We start from the raw sequence: 17,616 nt of genomic DNA on the forward strand, positions 1-17,616 counted from the left end.
GTGTGTGTGTGTGTGTGTGATCGTGCTCTGTGTGTGTGTGTGATCGTGCTCTCTGTGTGTGTGTGTGTGTGTGTGTGTGTGTGTGATCGTGCTCTCTGTGTGTGTGTGTGTGTGTGTGTGATCGTGCTCTCTGTGTGTGTGTGTGTGTGATCGTGCTCTCTGTGTGTGTGTGTGTGTGTGTGATCGTGCTCTCTGTGTGTGTGTGTGTGTGATCGTGCTCTCTGTGTGTGTGTGATCGTACTCTGTGTGTGTGTGTGTGTGTGTGTGTGTGTGTGTGTGTGTGATCGTGCTCTCTGTGTGTGTGTGTGTGTGTGTGTGTGTGTGTGTGATCGTGCTCTGTGTGTGTGTGTGTGTGTGTGATCGTGCTCTCTGTGTGTGTGTGTGTGATCGTGCTCTCTGTGTGTGTGATCGTGCTCTCTGTGTGTGTGTGTGTGATCGTGCTCTCTGTGTGTGTGTGTGTGTGATCGTGCTCTGTGTGTGTGTGTGTGTGTGTGATCGTGCTCTCTGTGTGTGTGTGTGTGTGTGTGATCGTGCTCTCTGTGTGTGTGTGTGTGTGTGTGATCGTGCTCTCTGTGTGTGTGTGTGTGTGATCGTGCTCTCTGTGTGTGTGATCGTGCTCTCTGTGTGTGTGTGTGTGTGTGATCGTGCTCTCTGTGTGTGTGTGTGTGTGTGATCGTGCTCTCTGTGTGTGTGTGTGTGTGTGTGTGTGTGTGTGATCGTGCTCTCTGTGTGTGTGTGTGTGATCGTGCTCTCTGTGTGTGTGTGTGTGTGTGTGTGTGTGTGTGATCGTGCTCTCTGTGTGTGTGTGTGTGTGTGATTGTGCTCTCTGTGTGTGTGTGATCGTGCTCTCTGTGTGTGTGTGATCGTGCTCTGTGTGTGTGTGTGTGTGTGTGTGTGTGTGATCGTGCTCTCTGTGTGTGTGTGTGTGTGTGTGTGTGTGTGTGTGTGTGTGTGTGATCGTGCTGTGTGTGTGTGTGATCGTGCTCTCTGTGTGTGTGATCGTGCTCTCTGTGTGTGTGATCGTGCTCTCTGTGTGTGTGTGTGTGTGTGATCGTGCTCTCTGTGTGTGTGATCGTGCTCTCTGTGTGTGTGTGTGTGTGTGATCGTGCTCTCTGTGTGTGTGTGTGTGTGTGATCGTGCTCTCTGTGTGTGTGTGTGTGTGATCGTGCTCTCTGTGTGTGTGTGATCGTGCTCTCTGTGTGTGTGTGTGTGTGTGTGTGATCGTGCTCTCTGTGTGTGTGTGTGTGTGATCGTGCTCTCTGTGTGTGTGTGTGTGTGTGTGATCGTGCTCTCTGTGTGTGTGATCGTGCTCTCTGTGTGTGTGTGTGTGTGTGATCGTGCTCTCTGTGTGTGTGTGTGTGTGTGATCGTGCTCTCTGTGTGTGTGTGTGTGTGTGTGTGTGTGTGTGTGTGTGTGTGTGTGTGTGTGTGATCGTGCTCTCTGTGTGTGTGTGTGATCGTGCTCTCTGTGTGTGTGTGTGATCGTGCTCTCTGTGTGTGTGTGTGTGTGTGTGTGATCGTGCTCTGTGTGTGTGTGTGTGTGTGTGTGTGTGTGATCGTGCTCTGTGTGTGTGTGTGTGTGTGTGTGTGATCGTGCTCTGTGTGTGTGTGTGTGTGTGTGTGTGATCGTGCTCTCTGTGTGTGTGTGTGTGTGTGTGTGTGATCGTGCTCTCTGTGTGTGTGTGTGTGTGTGTGTGTGATCGTGCTCTCTGTGTGTGTGTGTGTGTGTGTGTGTGATCGTGCTCTCTGTGTGTGTGTGTGTGTGTGTGTGATCGTGCTCTCTGTGTGTGTGTGTGTGTGTGTGTGTGATCGTGCTCTCTGTGTGTGTGTGTGTGATCGTGCTCTCTGTGTGTGTGTGTGTGATCGTGCTCTGTGTGTGTGTGTGTGTGATCGTGCTCTCTGTGTGTGTGTGTGTGTGTGTGTGTGATCGTGCTCTCTGTGTGTGTGTGTGTGTGTGATCGTGCTCTCTGTGTGTGTGTGTGTGTGTGTGTGATCGTGCTCTCTGTGTGTGTGTGTGTGTGTGTGTGTGTGTGTGATCGTGCTCTCTGTGTGTGTGTGTGTGTGTGTGTGTGTGATCGTGCTCTCTGTGTGTGTGTGTGTGTGTGTGATCGTGCTCTCTGTGTGTGTGTGTGTGTGATCGTGCTCTCTGTGTGTGTGTGTGTGTGATCGTGCTCTCTGTGTGTGTGTGTGTGTGTGTGTGATCGTGCTCTCTGTGTGTGTGTGTGTGTGTGTGTGATCGTGCTCTCTGTGTGTGTGTGTGTGTGTGATCGTGCTCTCTGTGTGTGTGTGTGTGTGTGTGTGTGTGTGTGATCGTGCTCTCTGTGTGTGTGTGTGTGTGTGTGTGTGTGATCGTGCTCTCTGTGTGTGTGTGTGTGTGTGTGTGATCGTGCTCTGTGTGTGTGTGTGTGATCGTGCTCTCTGTGTGTGATCGTGCTCTCTGTGTGTGTGTGTGATCGTGCTCTCTGTGTGTGTGTGTGTGTGTGTGTGTGTGTGTGTGTGTGATCGTGCTCTCTGTGTGTGTGTGTGTGTGTGTGTGTGTGTGTGATCGTGCTCTCTGTGTGTGTGTGTGTGTGTGTGATCGTGCTCTCTGTGTGTGTGTGTGTGTGTGATCGTGCTCTCTGTGTGTGTGTGTGTGTGTGTGATCGTGCTCTCTGTGTGTGTGTGTGTGTGATCGTGCTCTCTGTGTGTGTGTGTGATCGTGCTCTCTGTGTGTGTGTGTGATCATGCTCTCTGTGTGTGTGTGTGTGTGTGTGTGTGTGTGTGTGTGTGATCGTGCTCTCTGTGTGTGTGTGTGTGTGTGTGTGATCGTGCTCTCTGTGTGTGTGTGTGTGATCGTGCTCTCTGTGTGTGTGTGTGTGTGTGATCGTGCTCTGTGTGTGTGTGTGTGTGATCGTGCTCTCTGTGTGTGTGTGTGTGTGTGTGTGTGTGTGTGTGTGTGTGTGTGTGTGATCGTGCTCTCTGTGTGTGTGTGTGTGTGTGTGTGTGATCGTGCTCTGTGTGTGTGTGTGTGTGTGTGATCGTGCTCTGTGTGTGTGTGTGATCGTGCTCTCTGTGTGTGTGTGTGTGTGTGTGTGTGTGTGATCGTGCTCTCTGTGTGTGTGTGTGTGTGTGATCGTGCTCTCTGTGTGTGTGTGTGTGTGATCGTGCTCTCTGTGTGTGTGTGATCGTGCTCTGTGTGTGTGTGTGTGTGTGTGTGTGATCGTGCTCTCTGTGTGTGTGTGTGTGTGTGTGTGTGTGTGTGTGATCTCTGTGTGTGTGTGTGTGTGTGTGATCGTGCTCTCTGTGTGTGTGTGTGTGTGTGTGTGTGTGATCGTGCTCTCTGTGTGTGTGATCGTGCTCTCTGTGTGTGTGTGTGTGATCGTGCTCTCTGTGTGTGTGTGTGTGTGATCGTGCTCTCTGTGTGTGTGTGTGTGTGTGTGATCGTGCTCTCTGTGTGTGTGTGTGTGTGATCGTGCTCTCTGTGTGTGTGATCGTGCTCTGTGTGTGTGTGTGTGTGTGATCGTGCTCTGTGTGTGTGTGTGTGTGTGATCGTGCTCTCTGTGTGTGTGTGTGTGTGTGTGTGTGATCGTGCTCTCTGTGTGTGTGTGTGTGTGTGTGTGTGTGTGTGATCGTGCTCTCTGTGTGTGTGTGATCGTGCTCTCTGTGTGTGTGTGATCGTGCTCTCTGTGTGTGTGTGATCGTGCTCTGTGTGTGTGTGTGTGTGTGTGTGATCGTGCTCTCTGTGTGTGTGTGTGTGTGTGTGTGTGTGTGTGTGATCGTGCTCTCTGTGTGTGTGTGTGTGTGATCGTGCTCTCTGTGTGTGTGATCGTGCTCTCTGTGTGTGTGTGTGTGTGTGATCGTGCTCTCTGTGTGTGTGTGTGTGATCGTGCTCTCTGTGTGTGTGTGATCGTGCTCTCTGTGTGTGTGTGTGATCGTGCTCTCTGTGTGTGTGTGTGTGTGTGTGATCGTGCTCTCTGTGTGTGTGTGTGTGTGATCGTGCTCTCTGTGTGTGTGTGTGTGTGTGATCGTGCTCTCTGTGTGTGTGATCGTGCTCTCTGTGTGTGTGTGTGTGTGATCGTGCTCTCTGTGTGTGTGTGTGTGTGTGTGTGTGTGTGTTCGTGCTCTCTGTGTGTGTGTGTGTGTGTGTGATCGTGCTCTCTGTGTGTGTGTGTGATCGTGCTCTCTGTGTGTGTGTGTGATCGTGCTCTCTGTGTGTGTGTGTGATCGTGCTCTCTGTGTGTGTGTGTGTGTGTGTGTGATCGTGCTCTGTGTGTGTGTGTGTGTGTGTGTGTGATCGTGCTCTCTGTGTGTGTGTGTGTGTGATCGTGCTCTCTGTGTGTGTGTGTGTGTGTGTGATCGTGCTCTCTGTGTGTGTGTGTGTGATCGTGCTCTGTGTGTGTGTGTGTGTGATCGTGCTCTGTGTGTGTGTGTGTGTGTGATCGTGCTCTGTGTGTGTGTGTGTGATCGTGCTCTGTGTGTGATCGTGCTCTGTGTGTGTGTGTGTGTGATCGTGCTCTGTGTGTGATCGTGCTCTGTGTGAGATCGTGCTCTGTGTGTGTGTGTGTGTGTGTGTGATCGTGCTCTCTGTGTGTGTGTGTGTGTGTGATCGTGCTCTCTGTGTGTGTGTGTGTGTGTGATCGTGCTCTCTGTGTGTGTGTGTGTGTGTGTGTGTGTGTGTGATCGTGCTCTCTGTGTGTGTGTGTGTGTGATCGTGCTCTCTGTGTGTGTGTGTGTGTGATCGTGCTCTCTGTGTGTGTGTGATCGTGCTCTGTGTGTGTGTGTGTGTGTGTGATCGTGCTCTGTGTGTGTGTGTGTGTGATCGTGCTCTGTGTGTGATCGTGCTCTGTGTGTGTGTGTGTGTGATCGTGCTCTGTGTGTGATCGTGCTCTGTGTGAGATCGTGCTCTGTGTGTGTGTGTGTGTGTGTGTGATCGTGCTCTCTGTGTGTGTGTGTGTGTGTGATCGTGCTCTCTGTGTGTGTGTGTGTGTGTGATCGTGCTCTCTGTGTGTGTGTGTGTGTGTGTGTGTGTGTGTGATCGTGCTCTCTGTGTGTGTGTGTGTGTGATCGTGCTCTCTGTGTGTGTGTGTGTGTGATCGTGCTCTCTGTGTGTGTGTGATCGTGCTCTCTGTGTGTGTGTGTGTGTGATCGTGCTCTCTGTGTGTGTGTGTGTGTGTGATCGTGCTCTCTGTGTGTGTGTGTGTGTGTGATTGTGCTCTCTGTGTGTGTGTGTGTGTGTGTGATCGTGCTCTCTGTGTGTGTGTGTGTGTGTGTGATCGTGCTCTCTGTGTGTGTGTGTGATCGTGCTGTGTGTGTGTGTGTGTGTGTGTGATCGTGCTCTGTGTGTGTGTGTGTGTGTGATCGTGCTCTGTGTGTGTGTGTGATCGTGCTCTGTGTGTGTGTGTGATCGTGCTCTGTGTGTGTGTGTGATCGTGCTCTGTGTGTGTGTGTGTGATCGTGCTGTGTGTGTGTGTGTGTGATCGTGCTGTGTGTGTGTGTGTGTGTGTGTGTGTGTGTGTGTGTGATCGTGCTGTGTGTGTGTGTGTGTGTGATCGTGCTGTGTGTGTGTGTGTGTGTGTGTGTGATCGTGCTGTGTGTGTGTGTGTGTGTGTGTGATCGTGCTGTGTGTGTGTGTGTGTGTGTGTGTGTGTGTGTGTGTGTGTGTGTGATCGTGCTCTGTGTGTGTGTGTGTGTGTGATCGTGCTCTGTGTGTGTGTGTGTGTGTGATCGTGCTCTCTGTGTGTGTGTGTGTGTGATCGTGCTCTCTGTGTGTGTGTGATCTTGCTCTCTGTGTGTGTGTGTGTGTGTGTGTGATCGTGCTCTCTGTGTGTGTGTGTGTGTGTGTGTGTGTGTGTGATCGTGCTCTCTCTGTGTGTGTGTGTGTGTGTGTGATCGTGCTCTCTCTGTGTGTGTGTGTGTGTGTGTGTGTGTGTGTGTGATCGTGCTCTCTCTGTGTGTGTGTGTGTGTGATCGTGCTCTCTGTGTGTGTGTGTGTGTGTGTGTGTGTGTGTGTGTGTGTGATCGTGCTCTCTGTGTGTGTGTGATCGTGCTCTCTGTGTGTGTGTGTGTGTGAGATCGTGCTCTGTGTGTGTGTGTGTGTGTGTGATCGTGCTCTCTGTGTGTGTGTGTGTGTGTGAGATCGTGCTCTCTGTGTGTGTGTGTGTGTGTGTGTGTGTGTGATCGTGCTCTCTGTGTGTGTGTGTGTGTGTGTGATCGTGCTCTGTGTGTGTGTGTGTGTGTGTGTGTGTGTGATCGTGCTCTGTGTGTGTGTGTGTGATCGTGCTCTGTGTGTGTGTGTGATCGTGCTCTGTGTGTGTGTGTGATCGTGCTCTGTGTGTGTGTTTGTGTGTGATCGTGCTCTCTGTGTGTGTGTGTGTGATCGTGCTCTGTGTGTGTGTGATCGTGCTCTGTTTGTGTGTGTGTGTGTGTGTGTGTGTGTGTTATCATGGTCTAAGCATGTCCTCTCTGCTCCTCTCTCTAGGGGAGACTGGCTGGAAACCCAGTGCCAAAGAGAAAAAGTACGTTAGATCTGTGTTACGTAGGAGTGTGTTGTGTTAAGTAGATGTACAGTTGTGTTCAAAATAATAGCTTTAAAGCTATTATTAAAATAGCTTTAAAAATGTGAGTAAAGCTCAGAACCCTTAGTTTTTATTTCCATTCATTGGGAACACTGCACATTATATGCTAAATCAAAACATGAAGAAAAATCTATCAATTTTTTTATTACTTTACAGAAAATGAAGAAAAATGAATATTGGGCTGTTAAAAAAAATAGCAGTGTCTGCATTTTTCTTCACAAACTCAAATATTTACTGTATAAACTGAAAAATCTTTAGGATTTAGCATTGTTGTGAATCCCTAAACTAATATTTAGTTGTATAACCACTGTTTCTGAGAACTGCTTCACATCTGTGTTGCATGGAGTCGACCAACTTCTGGCACCTGTGAACAGGTATTCCAGCCCAGGATGATTTGACAATTTTCCACAATTCCTCTGCATTTCTTGGTTTTGCCGCAGAAACAGCATTTTTGATGTCCCCACACAAGATTTCTATCCGATTAAGGTCCGGGGATTGGGCTAGCCACTCCATAACTTTAATTTTGTTGGTCTGGAACCAAGATGCTGATCACTTACTGGTGTGTTTGGGGTCGTTGTCTTGTTGAAACACCCATTTCAAGGGCATTTCCTCTTCAGCATAAGGCAACATGACCTCTTCAAGTATTTGGATGTATGCAAACTGATCCATGATCCCTGGTATGCGATAAATAGGCCCGACACCATAGTAAGAGAAACATCCCCATATTATGATGCCTGCACTACCATGCTTCACTGTCTTCAGTGTACTGTACTTTGAATTCATTGTTTGGGGGTCGTCTGACAAACTGCGGCCCTTGGATCCAAAAAGAACTATCTTACTTTCATCATTCTACAAAATGTTTCTCCATTTCTCTTTAGGCCAGTCCATGTGTTCTTTGGCAAATTCACGTCTTTTTTTAAACAATGGGACTTTGAGAGGGCTTCTTGCTGATACATTAGCTTCACACAGGTGGCTTCTAGTTGTCACAGTACTCACAGGTAACTTCAGACCGTCTTTGATCACCCTGGAGCTGATCATTGGCTGAGTCTTTGCCATTCTGGCTATTCTTCCATCCATTCGAATGGTAGTCTTCCATTTTCTTCCACATCTCTCTGGCTTTGCTTTCCATTTTAAAGCATTGGAGATCATTTTAGTCGAGCAGCCTATCATTTTCTGCACTACTTTATACGTTTTCTGCTCTCCAATCAACGTTTTAATCAAAGTACGCTGTTCTTCTGGACTGTCTGGAACGTTTGGTTCAGGTTTTCAGAGAGAAATGCATTTACATGTGTTGGCTTCATCCTTAAATAAGGGCCACCTGATTGACATCTATTTTTTTCACAGAATGAATGACCTCACTAATTAAACTCCAAACTGCTATTATTTTGAACACGCCTGTTTCAATTAATTATTCAATTATGCAAACTCATGAATGTTGGGTCTGATGGTTTTCTATGACTCCGCTACACCTACTGGTAAGTTATTTGCCATGTAGTAATATAGTTTCTACCAAAAACAGTGAGTGATCTGGTTAGTCATATTGGACTGCTATTATTTTGAACACAACTGTATGTTGTGTATGTTCTGTTTAAGCCCCCTCTGTTTCCCTGGTGTTGCACTGCATTGTGGGAGTGTGTCTGACCCTGTTTAATCTGAGTGAGGTTTTATTGTCTCCAGTAAAGAACTGAAGGATCCAGACCTGCTCTACAACATCCTGAAGAACCTTCTGGCCCAGATTAAAGTACGAGCCAATACTTGCCTACCCAGAATCCTTAGAGCTCAGGTGGAACAGTGTGTCTGCTGAGTTATGTCTCGGTCAGATTCAACTAGACTGCTCTGTGACCTGAAGATTCAATGATCTCATGGAGAATGAAAATGTGTGTCTGTGTATGTCTAACACACCTTCTGAACTTTGGTGTATGTGGGTGGGTGTGTGTGTGTGTGTGTGTTACAGACGCACCCTGATGCTTGGCCATTCATGGAACCAGTGAAGAAGTCTGAAGCACCAGACTATTACGAGATCATTCGCTTTCCCATCGGTGAGTGTCTAGACAGACGATTAGGCAGTGGGATGGTTAGACAGACAGTTAGATAATAATATTATTATTATTATTATTACGTTTAATTTATATAGTGCCTTTCACAGACACAAGGTCACTTTACAATAACAGATGGAGGAGGGGGGAAAACAATTAATACAAACAACACAATAATTAGCAAATATGTGAAGAGAGGTGTGTTTGAAGTTGAGATCTGAAAGAAGAGAGTGGAGCAGACAGAGATTTGAAGTAAAGTGTTCTGGAGTTTTGGGGCCATGACACTAAAGGATCTGCAGATGTTGTGGTTTAACAGTTAGATGGTTAGACATTTAGGCGGTTAGACAGATGGTCAGGCGGTGTGGATGGGTGATATGATGGGACTGTCCTTGTGCCTCTAGACCTGAAGACCATGACAGAGCGGTTGAAGAACCGCTACTACGTCACCAAGAAGCTGTTCATCGCAGACCTGCAGCGTGTGATCACCAACTGCAGGGAATACAACCCCCCCGACAGTGAGTACTGCCGCTGTGCCAGCACGCTGGAGAAGTTCTTCTACTTCAAACTCAAGGAGAGTGGCCTCATTGACAAGTGATCTGCCCAGGGGTGGAGACAAGTGACCACACCCTCAACTAGGCCCCACCCAGGGGTGGATACAAGGGACCACACCCACACACGGGGTGGAGACAAATGACCACACCCACTGTGTGGGGGAGTGTGATCCGTGTCCCTCAGGGTTCTGCCCTGTGTCACTTTGATGGGTTACTGCTCTCCGCTTTACTGGACTGGACTACACGGACTGGATTCCCCCACCGAAAATGACGACGACAACCTCTCTGCATGTGACATTCAATCTGATTCATGACCCAGCAGGTTAGGCTGACTGGTGTAGTGTGCTGTAATTAATCAAAACAGAGCCAGAGTGAGCACAGGTCTGCCCTCTGACGGATCTGTCCAGTGACGGGTGGCACTGGAAGGGGGATTAATCAGTGACGTCCCCCTGGAGGTGTTGGTCCTGGTTTATCATTTTGATTTTCTGAATTTGGTTGGTTGTTGTGAGCATTTTGTTAGCGGTCCTCGTTAGCAATCATCGTTAGCGGTACCACGTGACTGATGTTCTGTGGCAGCGGCCCACGTTTTTGCCATTCGAAGTCATATTTAACATTCCAATCTTTCTTCTGTGTTTGAGATGTCATCGTGTCATGGCAACATCAGTTACTGTACATTTATGTTTGTCCAGTTCTCATGACATACCAGCAGTGGTTTGTCCAGGATGGGCCAGTTGTTTGGTATTTATTGGTTTAATTTCTAAGCTAATGTGTTGGTTTTCCAGGTCAAGTGTACATTTTCTGTAGGCCTGGAAATGGTTATTTAAAAAAAAAATGTAAATCTTGTACCTGAAAGAGTCCAGTTTGATCAGTCATTACACAGAATAGCAAGCACATATGCGTGCACACACACACACACACGGGCCTGATTCTGTCTGAGATTTCACTTTTCAGAGCGACGTGTGACACTGCGTATTCAGAGGGGATTCCCTGGAAACTTTGTTTTTAAGAACTGTTTATTCTCCGTTGAATCCTGATGTTCTATTGGCCAGTGCGGGTGGGGTGAGGGTGTGTCTCTTACACAGGGCCTGTCTAATGATCAGAAAAACATAACTGATGCCCAAAGACACGAGGCATTTCTTGGCTTTGACGTCATTTTGATGATGCTTGTAAATAGCTGCAGTTCTTTCTACTGTATCTGTGTTCATAATAAATGTTTTTATAAAGCACCTTTTGTCTGTTGTTTTGTTTTAAATGCCTTAAAATGCTATAGAGCAGTTATTGGTTCTGTAGCCACATGAAACACATCAGAACTGAGGCCCACACTGCCTGCTTGGAAAACGAAAGGTTACAGAGACAGGAGGAAGCCTTCTGTTCCCTTTTCCCCATGGCACTATGTACTGGAATGGGACCCCTCACAGGGGGTTCCCTCTTCTGTGAATGGGTCATTTCATAGCCCCTGTTATGCCTTCACATAGTGCCTTTATCTACAGAGTGTGGTGGTGTCTGCATTATTGAATCTTATGAATGTGAGTTTAGTGCCTCTCCACTACATACTGAAGCACCTTTTACTCATATTAAAATGGCCCCTATTCCTAATTACATGTTGGCTAACAGTCAATGGAAGAAACAATGTTGCTGTCATAATCTGGCACTTCTGTTGCTGTGTGTCGTTGGCTCCCCTGGGCGGGGCCCTTCCGCTGCGAGGTTTTCACTTTCGTTTCTGACAAATCAGCTGGGAAGCTAAAAGTTGAAGTGACGATCTCTTTTCCTCAAAGCAAGTAAGTCAACTGATAGGTAAACTTTCCACAGCACAGGTGAGTCGCTCAGTGTTAATTCAGTATTTCTGTGGTTTAACAGGCAGGAGAGGGAGAGAGCTCAGCACCAGGTGCTGTGAGACTGTTGCTGAACTGCTGTTGGTGTTTTGTGTTGTAATTCTAATATTTCTGCTTGTTCTCTAATAAAGAGGAGCGTTAGTCTCCCTCTGACAGTTTTCTGTTGCTTAAAAGAATAGAAACTTGACCACCGTTTTTATGACCAGTCTCTGGTTCATTATGTGGAGCCTAGGCGGGGGTAGGAGATGTCCAGGCAGGGGTAGGATTGTGGACAATGCTTGAGGGGCTGTCTCCCACTGGTGCGTTGGAGAGGAGAGAGCTTGGGTAGAAATCTGTTCTATGGGGTTACAGTTGTGTGAATCTCAGATAAAAAGTTCTGTTATTGTAATCTGCACTGAATGGCATGGTTGTTTCTTTTGTCATATGTGTGTTTAGATGGAGATTTCTCTGAGGTCGTACCAGGAAGAGGTGGTTCAGACCGCCCTGAGGGGAGAGAATAGTATCATTTGGCTCCCCACGGGTGGAGGGAAGACTAGAGCTGCAGTCTACGTGGCCCAGAAGCACCTGGAGAACCAGCCCAGAGCCAAGGTGGCCGTCCTGGTCAACAAGGTATCTACAGTGTTGAGGTTGGGCGTGGTCACCATGGCAACCAAACCCCAGCCATGAGCGTTTTCTTGTTCTTTTTTCCTCTTCTACTCCCTGTCTTTATCTTCTTTTACAGTATGTTTGTGGCCCTAATGGTGTGTGTGTTCCTTAGGTTCACCTGGTGGATCAACACTATCAGAAGGAGTTCTGTCCCCACCTGGGTGGGACTGCGAAGATTGTGGCCATCAGCGGAGACAGTAAAGAGAAGGACTTCTTTGGTCTTGTGGTCAGGGACTCGGACCTGGTCATCTGCACTGCTCAGATTCTGGAGAATGCTTTAATCAACACAGAGGAGGACAAGCATGTAGAGCTCACAGGTGAAGACCTCCAAAGTGCCCTCGCATACAGACCTCTGAGGAAGATGCCGTCACCAGGAATGGACTCTGGGGCTCTGGTAGAGTAGAGAGGCTCTGGTGTAGAGGTGCTCTGGTAGAGTATTGGAGATCTGGTATAGAGGGGCTCTGGTATAGTGGTGGAGGTCTGGTATAGTGGAGATGTTAGTGTTCTTCACTGTTCTTCTCCTTTTCTTTTCAGCATTTTAAAGCTAAAATAATGAAACTTCTGAATTTAATTCATTTATACATTCTTTAAGTATGTCTCTTGTATTTTCTCATATCTTGTATAATATCCTTTTATAGGTATTAGAACTATATGCTTGCTTTATTAGTTTGGTTTTACATTTACGGCATTTAGCTGACGCTTTTATCCAAAGCAACATAGAATTATGACTGAGTACAACTTGAGAAATTGAGGGTTAAGGGTCTTGCTCAGGGGCCCAACAGTGGCAACTTGGCAGTGGTGGGGCTTGAACAAGCAACCTTCCGATTACAAGTCAAGTACATTAACCTCTGGGAGACCACTGCCCCCCACTGTTTTGTGATTGGCTGTGTTTTCCTCAGACTTCACGCTGCTGATCATAGATGAGTGTCACCACACACACAAGAGCAGCATGTATAATAAGATCATGGCACGCTATGTGGAGATGAAGCTGAAGGGGGCAGGGCCTCTACCTCAGATCCTCGGCCTGACTGCCTCACCTGGCACAGGTGGGGCCAAGACGTTAGAGGGTGCCATCACTCATGTGCTGAAGGTATGTATGTGGGTGTGGCTCGCTGTGGTTTTGCTCCTACCATGTGTATTAACATGCCAGCATGTTCTCATGAAACTGATTGATTTAACTGATTGATTGATTGATTAAATCTCAACTCACTCTCACAGATCTGTGCCAATCTGGACTCTGTAATCGTGTTCACAAAACATTATGAGCCCGTGCTCACGGAGGCTGTTCCCAGACCTGTGAAAAAGTATGACATTGTAGAAGAACAGAATTTGGTACGTTACTCACCTGTGGAAAGACTTAGACTGTCAGCATTCAGTATCAAATATGTTTCAGCATAGCTTGACACATATGTGTATTTTATCCCTTAACCCCTGACCCCTAACAGGACCCATTTGGGCTCCATCTGAAGATGATGATGGGCATGATTCATGCGTTCATGTCATCAGAGCTGAAGGTCGTTCCCCGGGAGATGGGCACCCAGGAGTACGAGGCCGATGTGGTGGAACTGGAAAAAAAAGGTCTGAGGTCATCTCTGTGATGACGCCCCCCCCAACTGTACTGTGAGCAGGTCCTGGCTTCTACGCTTCAGAGATCTGCAGGAAGATAAGAGGACACTGTCTCAGGTGTGTGTGTGTGTGTGTTCGGGGTGTATAGGTGCTCAGGAAGAGAACAGACTTTTGGCTCAGTGTGCCCAGCACCTGCGGAAGTATAACGATGCCCTGCTGATTAAGGACGCCGTGCGCATGGTGGACGCGCTGCGTCTCCTAGAGGACTTTTACAGCTCCCGCAGGGACAACACACTGGACACCACTGACCTCTTCCTCTTGGCACTCTTTGAAGGTGTGGACCTGCTGCTCCTCCTTTAAATGCCTGACAAGATTAGGGGACACAGGGACGGTGACAGCACTGATGGTGATGATGGTGGTGAAGAAGGTCTTATGGTTTAAGGTTTTGAAGGAAAAAAGAGACCAGATGAATGAGTTTTCTGGATTATAAGATTTCAGCAGCAGTGGCTCTGTTGATGTTAATGATGACGATGATATTGGTCTTCCTCACCCAGAGAACAGGGTGAAGCTGAGACAGCTGTCTGCTGACGCACGCTACGAGAACCCCAAACTGGCCCAGCTGCAGCGCACCCTGGTGGCGCAGTTCCAGGACCCAGAGTCACGGGGCATCCTGTTTGCCAAGACCCGCGAGGGCACACGCTGCCTGTATGCCTGGGTGTGTGCCAACCCAGAACTGCAGCGCGCCAACATCCGGGCCGCCATCCTCACTGGAGCGGGCACCGGTGCCAACCACATGACCCAGGTAGGATCCTGGCATTGGATTTCTGTCCAGGAAGATGTTTTATTTCTAGATACCTTTCAGTGACCATAAAATTCTCTCTCAAGTCCATCACAGGCACCATAACGCACTTGTAATGTTATTCTTTGATTCTTGATTTGTGTGTTGGATTGTAGAACAGCCAAAAAGACACAATTCAAAAGTTCCGAAAAGGAGGTCTGAACCTCCTCATCTCCACCAGTGTAGCTGAGGAGGGCCTCGACATCCCAGAATGCAACATCGTGGTGCGTTATGGACTGCTGACCAATGAGATTGCTCAGCAGCAGGCCAGTGGGCGGGCCCGGGCAAAGGACAGCATCTACTCTGTGGTGGCGCTCAGAGGTGGGCGGGAGATGTGCAGGGAGAAGACCAACGAGTATCTGGAGGACCTGACAGGCAGGGCCATCAACCAAATTCACAAGATGGAGCCCAGCAAGTTTCACAAGAAGGTCTGGTTCTGATTGGTCCATTTCTTAAAACAAACCTAATTTGAAGTCCATTCAATACTCAGCTTTACTGCTGTGGTGTAGTTTATGAAAGTCATTTGGTTTGGGTGTGTCGGGGTCCAGGTGTTGGAGCTGCAGAGAGAAGCTGTGATGCAGCGCAACTTGGCCAGTGTACAGAGAGACCAGAGGAGACGCCGCTACGACCCCGCCCAGGTGGAGTTCTCCTGCCGAGGGTGTTTCATCACGGTCGCCCGTGGAGACCACATGAGAGTTGTCAACAGTTCACAGTATGTGAACATCAACCCTGACTTCAAGTGAGTCCCAGACAGGCTGGTCCATCCATGGGAGGACTTTTTTCACTGGCTTGTGATTCTGTGCCTGTATTGTATAAGATGGACAAACTCATTTTAAGAATTAGATTTATTCTATGATTTGGTTTATTATTTAATCATTTTTATGGTTATTGACTGTAAAACTGTTTGTTTTCCTTACAGGAAACATTATAATAAAGGAAACCAGATTTATCTGGACCGAAGTTTTGAAGATTGGGAGCCTGGTCACACCATCAGCTGTGCTGCTTGTGGACAAGTGAGGGTGGGAGTATGGCGGGGGGTGGGGGTGGGGGTGGGTGTATGTGAGGGATTGAGCAGTCTTATGTGGACTAGTTACAGCATGTTAAATCTAACATGTAACGTGTTGTAAAGGAAGGTTCCGTCTGTGTGTCTGTCAGGAATGGGGAATGGAGGTCAAAATCAGGAGCGTGCTGGTGTTGCCCTGTGTGAAGATAAAGGGCTTTTTATTGAAGACTCCTAACAGCAAACGCACGCTGGAGCAGTGGAAGGATGTGGAGTTCCCTGTGGAGGAGTTTGACTTTCTACAGTTCGTGTCTGATATGAACTGAGTGCGCCCGTTTCATTCTCATTATGGCGCTAAACTAGAACACTTTGTCATACCAAGTACCTGTCTTTGCTGTTTTACTCCGTGTTGACCACCAGGTGTCGATCTTGTGTAATATTTCGTTTAAACGCTTCAGTTTCTCTGGAGGCTGGTCGCTGCGTCCCAAGGCTTCATGTGTCAGAAGTGTTGACGTTAGGAGAACCGTGTAGGGTGTGAACTTGTGACACTGTTTGCAGGGCAAATGTGGATCCTTTCACTCCCGGAACGTACTGATGATGACTTCAAATGTCTGTTTACAGTCTGTTTTAATATTTCTATGTTGTACCAGGTGAACTAATGTACTTTGAAATTAAATGCAATTAAATGTAATGAAATTAAAGCAAAGCTAACATTAAATGATCAATTTTAAAGATTTAGACAGTTGATTTATGCTACACAGCATGCACTAATAAAGGAAGTCTGTAAAAACAATCATAAAATCTTTTACAAGTGTAATTTCCAGTTTGAAGTGTCCATGTGTAATGTGTTAAACTCCATTATGAACTCTGTTTTGACTTCCTGTCAACAGTATATCACAACGCACTGGGCCAGACAGTGTATTTGATCATCATTTGTGTCTGTGTCCAGTGAACTTTCTCTATTCTGTGTTTATTAACCTTTTATTACTCCTGGGACATTCTCTGTAGCTTTTATTGTATGAGGGATCATTGTTCCATAAATAAATAAATAGGGTCAGCTAAATGCCATAAATGTAAATCTAAATCTAAATGTAATCCTTAGTCAAGTGTGTCCATGTCAAGCAGGAGGGCTGGAAGAACTGTAATAAACTAAAACATACAAATATCACTTAAATATAAACGTGATGTCATGTTAGGTAAGAGTTTTACATGCTGTGTTTTCCAAGATTATGATTATTTTGATGACGGATCCTTTTATCGACAGCTCTAATAGACCAAGACTGTTAACAGGCTTTTCATGGTGACCAGTGACTGAGCACTGGGAGTCTGGTTTGCCTTGTAAATGTTGCCTTGGGAAGTTTGCTTACTGGTCTTCAGATGGGTGATATGGCACTGGATCTCCCTGGGATTGTCTGGTTTAAAGAATCAAACAAGTAACTGGGGTGCAGGATGGTGTCACTGAGGTGTAGGGTGGTGTCGGGCGGGTGAAAGGTGCTTGTGTAGCTCACCTGGTAGAGCAGGTGAAGGTACTAATAACGAGGTCCAGTTCCCAGGGCGCGCGCACACACACACACACACACACAGTGCTACTGATAATCACGTAAGTTGTTCTTGATAAGAGCGTCTGCCAAACGCTGTCCTGTCAGTTTAAAAAACTTGAACATGTTGAAATACACACGCACATACAAACCTTCTACACAGAGATGCACACACGCTTTGTTTTCAATCCTCCTAGTAAAATTGGTTTTGTGTTACATTTTTACCCACTCCAGCCACACTAATGACATGTTTGGATTGTACTTTCAGCATCATAAAGAAAGGTAGAGAGGAAGAGAGAGAGAGAGTTAGGGGGTGGAGTGGGTGAAATCTATGTACTCTATTAATCTTCCTCATTCATTCTCCATGTTTCCTCTGTCACACTCACCTCCTGTTTGCTCTACCACGCCCCCCTCTTCCCCTACAACTCTAACCCCGTCTCTCGCTCTCTCCTCCTACTACTCTCCCAACCCCATCCCTCTCCCTCTCTCCTACTACTGTCCTAATCCCACCCATCTCCTCCTAACCCCCATCTCTCTCTCTCTCTCTCTCGAGGTTACAGAGAGATGACTAACCCTCTCTCTCTCCGTCTCTCTTTTGTCCTCTCACACTGGCCTGTATGAAAAGCACTCTGTCAATCTTGTTACGATTTCTCTCTCCATTCAGTAGGTAATAGCCTGCCATTTTCTCCTCGGGAAAGCATATTAATGATCAGTCAGACCAGAGAGAGAGAGAGAGAGAGAGTGAATGTACATGTGTGCCACTTTGTTCAGATAGCCAATAACAGCGAGTAAAAGACAGCAAAATTGGCCCAAATGCAGTAATTTTGCATCTGTGCAGTGCAATCAGTGTGCACGGCAGGTCACAGCTAACAAACAGGTGCAACAGTGTGTGTGCGTGTGATGATTGTGAACACAGGGTTTACATGTGTCAGTGTTTTAGATGTTCAGATTTGAGGAGGAACTTTTATTGTAAACATGTAAAACACGAGTGCAGTCTTGATGCGCAAATGGCAAAAAAACCCTGAAGCTTAGCTTTTTGGTTTTCCTCAAATGGACT

At 47.2% G+C, this 17,616-nt stretch overlaps 2 protein-coding genes across 4 annotated transcripts in view; both read left to right on the forward strand.

Annotated features, from left to right (window-relative positions):
• kat2a (K(lysine) acetyltransferase 2A) overlaps window positions 1–10,366 on the forward strand; it is a 33,251-nt gene extending 22,885 nt beyond the window's left edge. For both annotated transcript variants that reach the window (XM_035531601.2, XM_035531604.2), the window contains 4 exons: window positions 6,457–6,493; window positions 8,231–8,294; window positions 8,508–8,592; window positions 8,991–10,366. In XM_035531601.2, coding sequence (XP_035387494.1) covers window positions 6,457–6,493; window positions 8,231–8,294; window positions 8,508–8,592; window positions 8,991–9,184 — 380 coding nt within the window. In that variant the 3' untranslated portion in view covers window positions 9,185–10,366. The remainder of the gene's footprint in view (window positions 1–6,456; window positions 6,494–8,230; window positions 8,295–8,507; window positions 8,593–8,990) is intronic.
• Window positions 10,367–10,839: 473 nt separating this feature from the next.
• Window positions 10,840–15,753, forward strand: dhx58 (DEXH (Asp-Glu-X-His) box polypeptide 58). 2 transcript variants are annotated; one of them, XM_027033019.3, is made up of 12 exons: window positions 10,840–10,918; window positions 11,408–11,581; window positions 11,730–11,934; window positions 12,517–12,707; window positions 12,836–12,949; window positions 13,063–13,195; window positions 13,332–13,517; window positions 13,738–13,985; window positions 14,138–14,449; window positions 14,570–14,760; window positions 14,941–15,034; window positions 15,177–15,753. In XM_027033019.3, the coding sequence occupies exons 2-12, from the start codon at window positions 11,408–11,410 to the stop codon at window positions 15,345–15,347; spliced, it is 2,019 nt and encodes a 672-aa protein (XP_026888820.1). In that variant the 5' UTR covers window positions 10,840–10,918; the 3' UTR covers window positions 15,348–15,753. The 2 variants fall into 2 exon arrangements, with proteins under 2 accessions (XP_026888820.1, XP_026888819.1); XM_027033018.3 differs by having other exon boundaries at window positions 10,848–10,954.
• The last annotated feature ends 1,863 nt before the right edge of the window (window positions 15,754–17,616 follow it).

This window comes from Electrophorus electricus, chromosome 3 (assembly GCF_041902795.1).
Source record: "Electrophorus electricus isolate QZ-2024a chromosome 3, ASM4190279v1, whole genome shotgun sequence".
In the NCBI taxonomy this organism is placed as follows: Eukaryota; Metazoa; Chordata; class Actinopteri; order Gymnotiformes; family Gymnotidae; genus Electrophorus; species Electrophorus electricus.